This window comes from Lycorma delicatula, chromosome 1 (genome assembly GCF_047948215.1).
Source record: "Lycorma delicatula isolate Av1 chromosome 1, ASM4794821v1, whole genome shotgun sequence".
Classification (NCBI taxonomy): Eukaryota; Metazoa; Arthropoda; class Insecta; order Hemiptera; family Fulgoridae; genus Lycorma; species Lycorma delicatula.
This window is the reverse complement of record NC_134455.1, coordinates 152,002,858-152,018,243: the sequence shown is the minus strand read 5'-3', so window position 1 is coordinate 152,018,243 and position 15,386 is coordinate 152,002,858. Positions and strand designations below refer to the sequence as shown.

General features: G+C 34.1%; 1 protein-coding gene across 1 annotated transcript in view; it reads right to left on the bottom strand.

The window, feature by feature from the left end:
• The window catches only part of LOC142324273 (ubiquitin-like protein 7), a 40,389-nt gene extending 25,410 nt beyond the window's left edge, over window positions 1-14,979 (bottom strand). The window contains exons 1-3 of the mRNA XM_075365167.1: window positions 14,739-14,979; window positions 11,566-11,667; window positions 6,244-6,347 (exon numbers count right to left, since the gene is read on the bottom strand). Coding sequence (XP_075221282.1) covers window positions 6,244-6,347; window positions 11,566-11,667; window positions 14,739-14,880 — 348 coding nt within the window. The 5' untranslated portion in view covers window positions 14,881-14,979. The remainder of the gene's footprint in view (window positions 1-6,243; window positions 6,348-11,565; window positions 11,668-14,738) is intronic.
• Window positions 14,980-15,386: the final 407 nt, after the last annotated feature.

The window sequence follows — 15,386 nt, the reverse complement described above, 5'->3', positions numbered from 1 at the left end:
CCTGAAAGAGGGCAGCAGCTCTTTCAGTAGTTGTTAGGGGCGTGAGTCAGGACGACATAAACGGCCATATCAACATCACTCAGTCCTCTGAGTACTGCGCAGCTGAAAGCAATGGAAAACTACAGCTGCTTTTTTTTCCAAGAAAATGTGGCTCTCTGCATTTTCATATAGCAATGATGGAGGTGCCTTCCTTGGTAAAATATTCCAGAGGTAAACTAGTCCCCCATTCGGATCTCCGGGTGGCGACTACTAAGGAAGGGGTCACCAGAAAATTAAAAAATAACATTCTACGAGTCGAATCGTGGAATGTTAGAAGTTTAAAAATGTTGGTAGGGTAGAAAATTTAAAAAGGGAAATGGATAGGATAAATGTAGATGTAATAGGAATTAGTGAGGTTCGGTGGGAAGAGGAAGGCGACTTTTGGTCAGGTGATTTTAGAATAATTAACTCAGCTTCAAATAATGGGAAGGCAGGAGTAGGTTTCATAATGAACAAGAAGATAGGGAAGAGAGTAGAGTATTTCAAAACGCATAGCGACAGAATCATTGTAATAAGGATAAAATCAAAACCTAAACCGACAACGATTGTTAACGACTATATGCCTACAAGCGTCCATGATGATGATGAGGTAGAGTGTGTATACAAAGAGATTGATGAAGAATTAAATACGCAAAAGGAGATGAAAATTTAATAATAGTTGGAGATTGGAATGCAAGCATTGGAAAAGGTAAACAAGGAAATATAGTGGGTGAATACGAGCTGGGCAAAAGGAATGAAAGAGGGGACAGACTTATAGAGTTTTGCATTTAGTATAATTTAGTAATTGCCAACACTCAATTTAAAAATCATAATAGAATATATACATGGAAAAGCCTAGTGATACTGAAAGGTATCAGACAGATTATATCATGGTTAAGCATAGATTTAGAAATCAACTTGTTGACTGCAAAACTTACCCTGGAGCAGACATTGATAGCGACCATAATTTGGTGATAATGAAATGTAGATTGGGGTTTAAAAACGTGAAGAAAGGTGTCAGATGAATCGGTGGAATTTAGAGAAGCTTGAGGAAGAGGAGGTAAAGAAGATTTTTGAGGAGGACATCGCAAGAGGTCTGAGTAAAAAAGATAAGGTAGAAAATGTAGACGAAGAATGGGAGAATGTTAAAAAGGAAATTCTTAAATCAGCAGAAGCAAACTTAGGCGGAATAAAGAGAACTGGTAGAAACCCTTGGGTTTCAGACGATATATTGCAGCTGATGGATGAACGTAGAAAATATAAGAATGCTAGTGATGAAGAAAGTAAAAGGAACTATCGGCAATTAAGAAATGCTATAAACAGGAAGTGCAAACTGGTGAAAGAAGAGTGGATTAAAGAAAAGTGTTCAGAAGTGGAAAGAGAAATGAACATTGGTAAAATAGACGGAGCATACAGGAAAGTTAAGGAAAATTTTGGAGTACATAAATTAAAATGTAATAATGTGTTAAACAAAGATGGTACACCAATATATAATACGAAAGGTAAAGTCGATAGATGGGTGGAATATATTGAAGAGTTATACGGAGGAAATGAATTAGAAAATGGTGTTATAGAGGAAGAAGAGGAAGTTGAGGAGGATGAAATGGGAGAAACAATACTGAGATCTGAATTTAAGAGAGCATTAAAAGATTTAAATGGCAGAAAGGCTCCTGGAATAGATGGAATACCTGTAGAATTACTGCACAGTGCAGGTGAGGAAGCGATTGATAGATTATACAAACTGGTGTGTAATATTTATGAAAATGGGGAATTTCCATCAGACTTCAAAAAAAGTGTTATAGTTATGATACCAAAGAACGCAGGGGCAGATAAATGTGAAGAATACAGAACAATTAGTTTAACTAGTCATGCATCAAAAATCTTAACTAGAATTTTATACAGAAGAATTGAGAGGAGAGTGGAAGAAGTGTTAGGAGAAGACCAATTTGGTTTCAGGAAAAGTATAGGGACAAGGGAAGCAATTTTAGGCCTCAGATTAATAGTAGAAGGAAGATTAAAGAAAAACAAACCAACATACTTGGCGTTTATAGACCTAGAAAAGGCTTTCGATAACGTAGACTGGAATAAAATGTTCAGCATTTTAAAAAAATTAGGGTTCAAATACAGAGATAGAAGAACAATTGCTAACATGTACAGGAACCAAACAGCAACAATAACAATTGAAGAACATAAGAAAGAAGCCCTAATAAGAAAGGGAGTCCGACAAGGATGTTCCCTATCGCCGTTACTTTTTAATCTTTACATGGAACTAGCAGTTAATGATGTTAAAGAACAATTTAGATTCGGAGTAATAGTACAAGGTGAAAAGATAAAGATGCTACGATTTGCTGATGATATAGTAATTCTAGCCGAGAGTAAAAAGGATTTAGAAGAAACAATGAACGGCATAGATGAAGTCCTACGCAAAAACTATCGCATGAAAATAAACAAGAACAAAACAAAAGTAATGAAATGTAGTAGAAATAACAAAGTGAATGTGAAAATAGGAGGAGAAAAGATTATGGAGGTAGAAGAATTTTGTTATTTGGGAAGTAAAATTACTAAAGATGGACGAAGCAGGAGCGATGTAAAATGCCGAATAGCACAAGCTAAACGAGCCTTCAGTCAGAAATATAATTTTGTTTACATCAAAAAGCAATTTAAACATCAGGAAAAATTTTTTGAAAGTATATGTTTGCAGTGTCGCTTCATATGGAAGTGAAGCTTGGACAATCGGAGTATCTGAGAAGAAAAGATTAGAAGCTTTTGAAATGTGGTGCTATAGGAGAATGTTAAAAATCAGATGGGTGGATAAAGTGACAAATGAAGAGGTATTGCGGCAAATAGATGAAGAAAGAAGCATTTGGAAAAATATAGCTGAAAGAAGAGACAGAATTATAGGCTACAATTTAAGGCATCCTGGAATAGTCGCTTTTATATTGGAGAGAGGTAGATGGGAAAAATTGTACAGGCAGGCCACGTTTGTAATATGTAAGACAAATTGTTAGGGATGTAGGATGTAGGGGGTATACTGAAATGAAACGACTAGCACTAGATAGGGAATCTTGGAGAGCTGCATCAAACCAGTCAAATGACTGAAGACAGAAAAAAAAAAATTTTAATTTATTATAATTTACATAATTTTTTTTTTTTGATATGTTAAAATAAAATGTCTATTATATTCACTACATAGAATTATGTTATTTAAATTAAGTTGATTTTTGTTTAGCTTTTCAATAAAAATCAGCAAAAATAATTCAACATGTTTTAAACATTTATTCATAATTATCCTTTACATGAAATAAACATTTGTGTAAAAAAAAAATTAACAAAACAACATTGACTCTTTGTAGCTCTGTTCTATTAATAATCTACCCCTGGAAATATAAATCTACTAGTTAGTTCAGAAATTTCTTGTTTTAACAATTAAATTTTCATATAAACTTTCAGTTTCTGCAATAAAATGATATAAAATAAATAAAAACAGGCAAATGTGAGGTTTCCAATAAATGCTTGTGCTGTTCTTGGAATAGTAGAGTTAAGGAGTATTCCATTATTTTTTTGAGTGTAATAACTAGGGATAAGCATAATAATGTCAAACTAGAATGAAAATAATCCAGATGTATGGACTAACCTTTGCAGCAGAAGATGAAGAACTGGCGGAGTTCTACAGTAATTTTACAGAAGGCAAATAAAGAATGTCTTATCATGTAGCAATCATTAGAGGGGATTTCAATGCAAAGATTGGGAGAGGTAAAAAAGAAAGAAATCAGAAAATTTGGTTTGAGATGCAGAATGAGAGATAAATAGAATTTAGTGAAAGTAACAGGTTGGAATGTATGTAATGAATTCATTTTTCCAAAAGATCAAAGACATGAAATAGATGAGGATAAGCCCTAATATGTAAGTAAAAAATGAGTTTGGCAATATTATTACTAACAGGAGAAAGCACTTAATATAAACCATGCTGTATCTGGACATAGATAGTGACCGGACCAGTAACAACTATTATGTTGAGGAGTTAAAGGTGAGAAGAGCTAGTAGAAAGGTAAAACCAAAGAATACATTTTCTTTTAAGAGCATGAAATTTTAAAAAAAACAGTTAGTCCTTTCTTTGAGAGTGCGTGATATGTTATCTCAATGTAAAATTAAATATTTTTACAGCACATTTATCAAAGAAAAATATTTTTATTTTATATATTTTTTCAAGAGATTGTGTTTTTAATTTATTGTTATTTATTTTTAATACTTAATAAATAAATTTATTTCTATAACAATAGATTAAAACATAATCAGAAAACAATAATATTAATATTATAAAAGAACAAATAAAATTTGAATATGATGAAATGAATTCGGCAAATAGTAGAATTCTATAATTTAAAATTCATCCAATAGATAGCAGTATTTATGTATTATCAACTAAAATTTCCCTCCATTATCAATTTACAACCTAACCCAAAAAGAGAATATTCTTCTTTTTATATTTTTAAATTTATTGTAATTTTTACACCTGATGCACACGGTGAGGATGCTAATGTTAAATATTATAAAAACAAGCAGTAAGTGACTATTTTCATTCTATTATTATTGATAATAAAATATGGATGCATAACTAACCAATCACAAATAACTTCAGATTTTACTGATTTTGTATAGATAAAAAAAAATAGTTTTTTTCTGCTTTTTATGAATAAGGAATCCATTAAATATAAATATTAAATATTCTTCATTCTATACAAATAATGTTTTACTATAACTACTATCATTATATATAAAATAATACTGTTACATTCATTAGTAATTGCATATATAAGGTGTGTAGATTCACATAACAGAATTTCTTTACATTATTTTTCACCATAGCACTAATTCACGGACATCAATTAAATATACAAGTAGCCATATTTTGAGTAAATTCATTATTAACTTTTATAAGTATAAGTGTTATTGTGAGTGTGATGTGTGTCGTTTGATATATATACAGAAATACTAATTTTAATAATGCATATTAACATAATTAATTACAAACAGCTGGTAATGATGGCAGTAACAAAATAACAAGTTTGTTTACACTTATAGAAAGAAATAGACACCTTGATTGACTGGGGTCACCTTGGTTACCGGAACTGACCAAGGTGGTCATTTCAAGAAGGCCACTGATCTTCTGTATCTGTATCTTTGAAACTATAAACCTATAAAAAACTTTATATGAGGCAACTTTCCTATTTTTTTTGAGAGCAGATAACTTTATCTTTTAAACTGATTTTAGCACTTTAAATTTAGGTTTAAAAAAACTGTGTAAAATAAAAACATCTTAAATAATAACTTCTATACCAAAAAGTCATAAACATATGGGTTTGCTATTAAAAAAAATTATAGTGGGCACCATTATTGGAAAAGTGGAAGGTACTGCTGAAATGTGCATATATATTTTGAAATCATCACATTATCTTATGTAATATATCCATAAAATAAAATATTAATAACAGTGAGTATATAGAAGAAGAAATTTTTATCACTGAACACTAAGAATATGAGAAGGCTATGCCAGTACAATTGAAATTGTTAAGTTTTTATAAGTTTTATTGTTAAGTTTTGTCTGGTTTTGTTAATTTTACTCTTTTTTATGAAACAGTCATAATTAAAATTAATTACTGAAACGACATATGTTTGATATGGGTAGGTAAGTTGTATAATTTAACATATGTTAACTAAATGATTTACAGAATTATTTTTTTAAAGTTACAGAGTTAAGATAAAAAACATAGCCTTCCCATGTTTTCTGCAATTCTGCAAATATACATAAAGTGTTAACAAGTTCTTAATAAAATAATTTATCACATAAGGATTATATATTGTTTTTATAGCAATTATTTATCACTGTTGTAAGAGTTCGAACTTCAGGTGCGTCTTTTGTAGGCTAGTATCATAATATAATAGAATATGTTCAATCCCAGTCTAATGTGTCATTAAATTTCTATTAACATTTAATGATACATCATTAAAAGTTAAAAATCTTACAATTTAAAAAAAAAATCTAAAATCTTAAATCTGAAGTTTTTAACTTCAAAAGGATTATTGCAGAAAAGAATGAAATGGGAGAACAGCTAGAAAATAAAATAAAATTAACAATATTAAACAATGAAATATAAAATCAAGAAGCTAGTTTAATAACGTATTGTATTTTTTAAACTATTCTTTAAACTCTAATGGCTTAATTACCTGTAATGCATTCCTGTAAGTTGGATTTAAAGTTAATGCACGAAATGCGACCACAAGTGCCTGAATATCAGCTTCTGACATACTTTGTGCTGGCCTGGGTGCTTCTAAAAAAGAAAAAAAAATGGTAATCATATTATACCATAAATGGTCAATTAATTTTATAAAGTTAAAAAACTGATCATTCTATATAGAGCAGATGATAATTAATGTAGGTGTTCATAAAGTCATACAATTCATTATTATGTCTTATAATAATTGACAAACAATCAGCTTGTCAGTTAATTTATGTAACTGTAGTACTAAAAAAAAAAAAAAAAAAAAAATCTTATGAGTAATTTTCTATTTCCATTGTACAAGAAAAATTAAAAAAATCCCATGTCAAATGCTGAAGCAGTCTACAATTCATTTCTTCATCTTTGATGCAACTTTGAAATGGGAGTGTATATAACTGGACCTATAGGTGAACCCCGTTTCAAACAATATCTCTATACTGCTTGTACTGCTGAAGTAATCTGGTGCAGGTACCACATGTTTATGCGTTAAACAGTATAATGCCATTTGGTTGGACTGGATGGTACCAGATGTATATCATTCTGAGTAAAAGTCATGTAGCCAGCTCACATCCCAGGTGTATAATACAAAAATCGATTTAGAGAAAACCGGTAAAGGAATGGTTTTATTTTCCCTTACTTCCCTGGGTCAGGCGTACACTAAAGTAAAAGCTTTGCTTAGGGGAGTATCCTTCAAACTCAAACGAGCCTCCAGTTTCGCTTGCTGGTTGGATCTTTTGTAATCAACGCCTGCCTCAAATCATCAGGGAGGATTTAACTAGGGCTCAACTATGTTGTTCGTGCCCCCCCCCCCCCCCCCAAGAACTGGGACTCGGTCTGTACATTTTTTTCTCACCTGCCTCTAACTATTAGGAGGGGGGGAACTGGGAACGATTATGTTGTTCCTGGGCTCCACCCAGCAGTCAGCACTCTATCTTTTGATTCCTCAGCTTTCAGACCCCAGGAGCTGATTATCGAAGTCGACACACCTCAGTATGTCGGCCCTCCCGGCCAGGGCTATCTGCCCTGACCTAACCTAAAACCCCCTTCGATGTCCTTTGTCATCTTTTTCTCTCAAAATCATCCTCGCCAAACCGTCAATGGCTCTCCAGTTTGCTGTTGAAGCCAGCATATAATCTACTAGTTCTTCTGATGTTAGGTCAGTGACTCACGCCCTGACCCGAGAGTTTTGCCATTTCTGGCAATGAAACTCGGTGTGCTCCACTGAATCTGGCTTGTGTCAGTACATGCACGTTGGCAATTCCCTTCTCCATATTCTCTACAGGTACCCCTTGAATTTGCCATGTCCAGACATAACCTGCGTCAGATGGTAATTTAATCCACCATGTTCCCTAGCATGCCATTTCACCAGGTCATCCCAACCCAGTAGTGGGAAGACAACCACCTTGTGAAGTTACCAGTCGCCAGACCACCTCCTCCGTTCCAAGCCTGAGGGGCTTGGTCACCAGGTCAAGGATAAGTCTTTTGGTCCAGCTTGCTTTAACAGTAGTCCTCCAGCTCTCACTCCATCGTCGAATAACAGACATTCTAGCATCCGCCTTACTCACTGTCACAGACTGCTCCATTCTCTCTGAGAAGAGCAAGTCCACCGGGAAAACACCAGAAAGAACACACGTGGAATCATATGAAAGTGTCCTATAACCCTTATCTCTGGTGAACCTTCCAAAGCTGTCTTTGGAGGGTCCACCCTCAATTAACTTCACTGGATGTTAATTGTCCTGCCCCAGGCCAGCGCCACATATATAAGAACTAAGGCTACGACCAACATGATTATTCTTCGTTTGGCCAAGACAGAAGCAGCCTATGAAGACATAGTCTATTTAAGGCGTTCACTGACCTGTCCGTCTTATTACAGACTTCTGTGACGTGTTTACCAAATCTGCATGCTCTATCTATTATTATGTCAAGGTATCTGACCTTATCCTTCCAATGCAACAACTGGTTACCGATTCTCAGTTCTACCGGCCTCACCTTGCATTTCCCAGTTAGGGTTATGAACTCACATTTGTTAACCGCCAGTTTCAATGTGTTTGCATCCACTCGTCAATTAAAGATAATGCAGAATTGCCCCTTTCTGTATTTTCTCTTCTGTTCTTGACAATCTGACAATGACCACATCCCAACCCCGTAGGGTAAAGACACCCACCTTGTGACATTACTGGTCACCACACCACCTCCTCCGTTCCGAGCCTTGAGGGGCTTTACTGGAAGTCTTTAGATCCTCTAAGTTTACATCAAGCAGTTATTAGCCAGGCCTCGGTTGGGATGCTACCAACGTAAATGCCTCGGCAGACATTTGCATCAGTAAAATACAAATCAAATTTTGCCTTCACATAGGCCTCAAACAGACATCTTCACATCCAACCTAACATGATTCCCTCAAACTAACTGACCGAAACTGCAGAAGCGCAAAATTTGCGCCTAGTCATTTTTGCCTGTGAATGCCTCAGAGAACCAACGAGTTGAAAGCTAAATCAGTGCTACACTCATACCAATCAAAATTACGTTTTACGCAACATAGAACATAGACATACAACCAAATAAGTCAACCAATTTAGGTCACCTAACACAGGAACATAATCTCATTCCGGTCCTTGCAGGAGATGGGGACAAAAGCCACTGCACCACCACCTGTCCGATCATGGAATCTCGTGTGGCATTACCAAATCACAACCAGGACCATCACTGGCAGAATGAAGCCACGCCCCCGGTTGCACGGGCTACCATACCCTAGCAGCGCAGCCACCCCCACCAGCGGGAGCCCCAAATTGAATCACAAACAACACTAATATAACTGTGGGAAGATGCCAATGCACCTATCTCCCACCAGTCCAATGCCTAGACCGGAACCCTAGCCACCCAGGTTCCTAACACGATCAAATATCCTGATTAAACTCCCTCCGCAGACCTACACACTACAAGGGCGGGAAGAAAACCAGCCACTATAGACCACTTTTCACGGATCATCCAGTTAATATGGAGATCTAGAAAAGAATGTATATTCTCAAGTTCCCTAACAACTCGTGAATATTTGACCTCGTATCAGGGATAGATGTAGAGGACATGGTCCACTGTGTTATCAGTCCTACAATCCGGGCATTGGTTCGAATCCACCAAATGAAACCTAGCCAAACTCGTCCGAAAGGCACCATGACTGTTGAGAAACCACCAAGATATACCGATTGGGGGAAACCCATTAATCGCACCTACATCAAACACTATAGGAAATGTACCATGCGTGTAGCGACCTGTGGGGGATTCGTCCCACCTGACCTGCCAAGATGCAAGGCCCTGGTCCTCAATTTCCTCCTTTCGTTCTGATGTCAATAGGTTATTTACCTTGGAATATAGTGTTCCTTACACTCATTAGCCAAGATATCTATTGGCTTGACTCCAGCTATATCACAGATTGCCTCCCATGGCCCTTTTTGCCATATACTATAGATATTCCTTAAACCAAAAATTCTCATAAAGGATAACACCCAGGTATTTCTGAACCGTAAAGTACCAAATGGGGAGACCAGCCATCTGAACCCGGATTCTTCAGGAAGCAGCCAATCGGCCCTTAATCAACATCATTGTGGTTTTCTCAGGGCTGAAAATTATCTCATGTTGGAGACTCCACAGTCGGAGTGTCTCACAAGCATGAGCAGCTCAAAACTATACTTCGTTACGCAAATCACCTTCAATCAGTAGCAGTGCATCGTCAGCATAAGTGAGGACACTACAACCACATGGCAACCAAACCATATTTTTCTGGAGATAAAAGGCAATGTGGTCTCCAAGTACCACGTAAGTCTGTGGTTCACCATCCTCTCCATTACCTTGCATAGGACGTTTGTCAAGGAGATTGGGCAGTAGCTTGAGGGTCTCAATTTGATGTTACCAGGCTTAATTACTGGTATGACAATGGCCTCCGACCAGACAGGTGGGAAGACTTGCGCAGAGAATATATCATTATAAACGGTCAATAGATGTTGTAATGCTGTATGAGGAAGGTGCAACAGCATACAGAGATGTACATTGTCAGGTCCATGGGGAGTGTCACGTGAGTTTGCAAGTGTGCTTAATAACTCCTTAAATGCGAATGGAGCATTTAATTCACCAATCGAAGCCCCAATTTTCAACAGTAATCTTTCTATCTGTATCTTGTACATCTGAAATTTGTTACCATATGATGAAGTGAGAGACACCGAGTGGAAAAGTATTTGCTGATATAGTTGCCACTGTAGAAGATGATGAAAGGAGTTCTCTTTCAAGAAGAAGCCCGAAAATGGATTGTTTGGGTGACCCAAAAATAGCACAGATCTTTTTCCACACAGTAGTCATGGGAGTAGTGCGTGAGATGGTGTCTATGTTATTTCCTCCACGACCTCCTCCTAGTGTCCAAGAATACCCGACGATATATCGCTCTGGCCTGACAATAAAAATTCATATGTTCATCTGTAGGCCTGCAGTTAAATTTATGCAATGCTTGCTGTCGCTTGCTAATAGCGTTCTGGCAATCATCATTCCACCAAGGAACAGAAGGACGTGTAGGGTTTCCTAGTGTTTGTAGGATATGTCTGTTAGCATCTCAACAATCATGGACGTAAAAGAGGAAAGTTGATCAAGGATGCCCGTGCCACAGACATACTGTGACGGGAAGGCTTTATGGTAACCGTTCCAATCCGCCTTTTCAACAATCCATCTCTGTGGCCTTGTTCTCACCTCATGGTCGACATCAAAAGAAATAATAATTGGCTGTGATCACTGCTGTGAAAGTCATCACAAACAGACCAATTAAGATAAGGAAGTAAACTTGATGAGCATACGGAGAGGTATGCTCATCAAGTTTACTTCCAGCATACGGAGAGTTATACAAATGAATGTTTTTCTGTTTAAACAATCATGGCTGTCTCTTTTGTCGTTCGTCACATGCAATTAGTGTATGAATGAAACCTGATAACTAGATAAAAGCGCTATCATCTTAATTTAAACTTTAATAACTTTCATTTAACAAAATTGATGGAGGATGACTGGATGAAAATGGGTTCTTCTTTTCCTGATATATGTAGGCCCTACTGTGTCTTTATAATAATGTACGTAGACACATAGAGGAGCTTTAATTTTAGACTCCTACTAAAATCAGCTTCTGCAGTTCTATTAAAATTAATTAAGGAGCTACTATGAGGTTTGGATTATTTATTTAATACATGTAATTATAATCATTATTTACAATGTAACAGATAAAAACAACATGATTACTTACCTTTTGCTTTCTTCTTTAATACATGCACCATAACTCCAGGTTTAAGTCCACTTGAACTGAGACTTGCTTCATCATCCAGTATATTACCACAATAAACCAATTCTAAAAAAAAAAAATTTATGTAAGTAAATGAACTTATCTAATAACTTGCAATAAAATATTTTTCCTAAAACTAACCCCTCAGCTGGTACTTTATTCCCTTAAATATAAAACATATTTTAGAATTAAATATTTTATTAAAATATTCATTTTAATGCTTTCAACTTTTGCAAGGTGCAGATTAAAAAATAAACAATTCCATAAATTCAGATGAATTCAGTTAAATATATGCTTTTCTTGCAGATTTTTATCCAAAAAAATGTCAAAATTGACAATGGATTTATAGAGGAATGTAAATAATATCCAGAAAAACTTGCTCAAGTATGCCAGAATAATGTCTTCATTATTCTGGCAAAACAACTTCAACATGTTTCGTAACTAAGCACTAACTATGAATGAAAGAAAACAATGCTTGAATCAACTGCTTTCAAAAGCTTCAATTCAATCAAGGTGCAAGCGCATTTTGCTGCAGTGAGTACATGACTCACAATCTGCTCTGCCTTGTTATTTAATAACCACCGCCTTGTAAATAAACAAACATGTATATGTATAAGATATGTGATATAATGTAAACATTTCCCACTGATTTTTACAAATTTCATGCATGAATTTAAAGAGAACACTTCAATAAATGATCTTATGTGACAATATCAAATTCTGATGAAGAGTAACATAGTTATAAGAAATGGTACTCAATAAAGATGAAAAGATTGAATTTTACCTCACCCAGTATATATATTCAGAATCATTTCATATTAGTAATATAATACAATAAGTAGAATATATTATGATAAAAATCTACAAGGACGAGGGTTGCTTACAATCTTGGTTTAATGCATTCTTGATGCAGTTATCTTTTTTTTACTAAACTTTATACACATTGATTTCTAATTACTCTTTGTATAATATCCTTCTTTGTTTAATAAATTTGTTATATTTAATCTTATAATCATAAACATTTGCCTATCCACATACTTGAATTTTAACTCATAAAATTTTATAAGTGAACTCTCCACCTGGCAATTCTCTTAGTTCAGTGACCTGTTAATTCTGTACTAGAGCATATTTTTTCATAGCTTTGTTGTCAAAGAGACAAAGATTTATAACTTTTTTTTAAATTATCTCATTACTGTTTAGTTCATGCATATAATTTGTACTAATAGCTTAGTTCTGTACTAATAGCTTCCCATTATTTGTTTATTTATCTTTGAGAATAAAAAACTATTAGTATCAGAATCAAGTTTCTTTAAATATATTACAATGGAAAATGTTGTCAGTAAAAGTGATGAAATAGCTAAACGTTTTTCTGTACCAGAAGACAATCCTTCAGGAGATTTATTTCCAGTTGAAGATCTTGTCAGTGAAACTGAAAACTGAAACCGAGAATCTTTATGCAACTGATAATAAATGTTACATTATTTAATAATATGTTAATCTATTACTTGGAGGTTAAAAGACATTGATTCAAAAGACAAGGAACCTACAATATCTAACAGCAGTAAGGATTTTGGAGGCATAAATCCACTAAAATTATTAAGTTGTACGCTGTAAAAACTAAATACATGCTCAATGTAATGCTATGGAAAGACACTAATCCTTCTTTTCTTCTGATTCACAGTTTTCTTCAAGAATGATTCACCCTATCTATGAACGTCACACATCAAAGTATAACACAATGGGTAATACATATACTTAATAAAAGTAAGCTTACTTAATAGATTGAAAAAAGTTAAAGTGGATGAGTCATTACTGAATAATTCAACAATTTATTTACCTATTTCATACTCCAATAACTACAGGTTTTTTTTCAGGTTCTGTTCTTATAAGACAAGAAGACTGCCTCTAAATTATTTTTATGAAATGATTAATGACAGTTATAAATTCCTACACCAATTATGTCCACAATTTAAAAAAGCAAATGACGAAGAACTTTTGCCAAGGAATTGTATACAAAAGTGATAGCTCCCTAGCAAAAATGTAGACTACAAATTTCAGTTTCATACTGTGGTCAGAAGAAGAAATTCTGGGTGATGAAGTAGTAACCAATCCCAAAATTTCTGGATAGATTTTTTTTCCAAAACAAAGTGGATTTTAAGGCTCAAGTGCAAGACCTGTAAATCTTTCAAGTGTTTGCAGCTTTAAGCTGACAGTCCCTGAATGTGACAACTGGACTAAAAACTGACACTGTTACTTCTAATCAAACTGTATATTCATATACCATAAATTTTAATAATCAAGCAATCTTTTATTTTATGTTTGTATTTCTGAGAAATCGAACAAAGTAATGAGATTAGAATTAATTTTGAATATTAATATAATATTAATATTTAATATTTAGATAGTTAATAAAAAACTAATATAAAATTTGATTGTAACTAATGATTTAAATCAATCAAGCAGAATATAAAAATAATACTATTAATAACACACATATTTCTTAAATTTTTTTAAAATAAAAAAAGGCTTGTTTCACATGGAGTGGGTAGTCAGTAACAGTTAATTTATATTATGGCAATCCAGTCACAGTAATCAGCAGGCTGAATTCCCAATCAATAGATTGTGGGTATGATTCCCAGCAAAGATCTGGGGTTTTTGATCATAAAAAAAGTCTTTATTAGGGAATGACCAGTATAGAATACATAAATAAATATGTTTACCTATAAAAACAAATTAAACAAAATGTATACATGCACCATAGACCAAAAATCAATGAACAATTAATTCATTAATATTTTGATTGGATTTTTAAGCTTTTTCCATTTATTGATGGCAATGATAAATTATAATTAAATCGATATAAGTTACATTAGTTAGAACCACAGTACTATTATGATAATTTCACCGCCTTAGAGAATAAAGCGATGTACATTTAATATAGCAGTATGACAATAACAATGAATTAACAATTTTCAATGATAGGGTGTTTCTTTTACCACAAAGATATCCAGAATAACATGTTATCGGGCAATACACATTAACAGGGGAATAACTTAACGATATACTGAAATATCTGTATACGCAAAATCATAACTTAAGAAATTAAAATATACTAACAAACAATAACCAATACATACCAAGGCTTTCTTTGGGCAAATTAGCTTTCTTTGAAACCTCAATTTTAAACTGTTCAATTTTTGTCTCAAAATCTACGTTTTCTAACTTAACACGCTGAAAATCATATAAAGATAAACGTATCCCTAAAATTAACGAAGACATGTTTAGAAATTTTGGATAAAATATCCATCCAACGAAGAACCTACCTTATACCTGTTTGTTGGACACTGTCACAGTACAAGTATCAGCTGTTTAACACGGTCAACAGCTGTGTAGTATAATTATAACCAACGAAGGTGTTCCGTGGTAAGCGAAAGCGGGAATTTTCCTACTTATTTAACTACGCGTTGATCATATTCGGATTGAAGCTTAAAAACCTCCACAAAAGGATCTGTGGTAAATTCTGAAACACGTCCATTTTGTGTAGCTTTTTTTTAATTTCTGTATTATAGGTATCATATCGTTGAGAAAAATATTTACGTTCTTAGTAGACCATCTGTGAGGGTTCAGAAATTAAAGTTGCAATATAAAGATTAGAAGAAACAATAAATGAGTGAATCGTTTAAATGAATTTTTATATTAACTTCAAATTAAGAACAGTGACACCTAACTCAAAAATAATTACTAAATATAATTTTTCAGTCAATCACAGATATTATTAAGTTTCT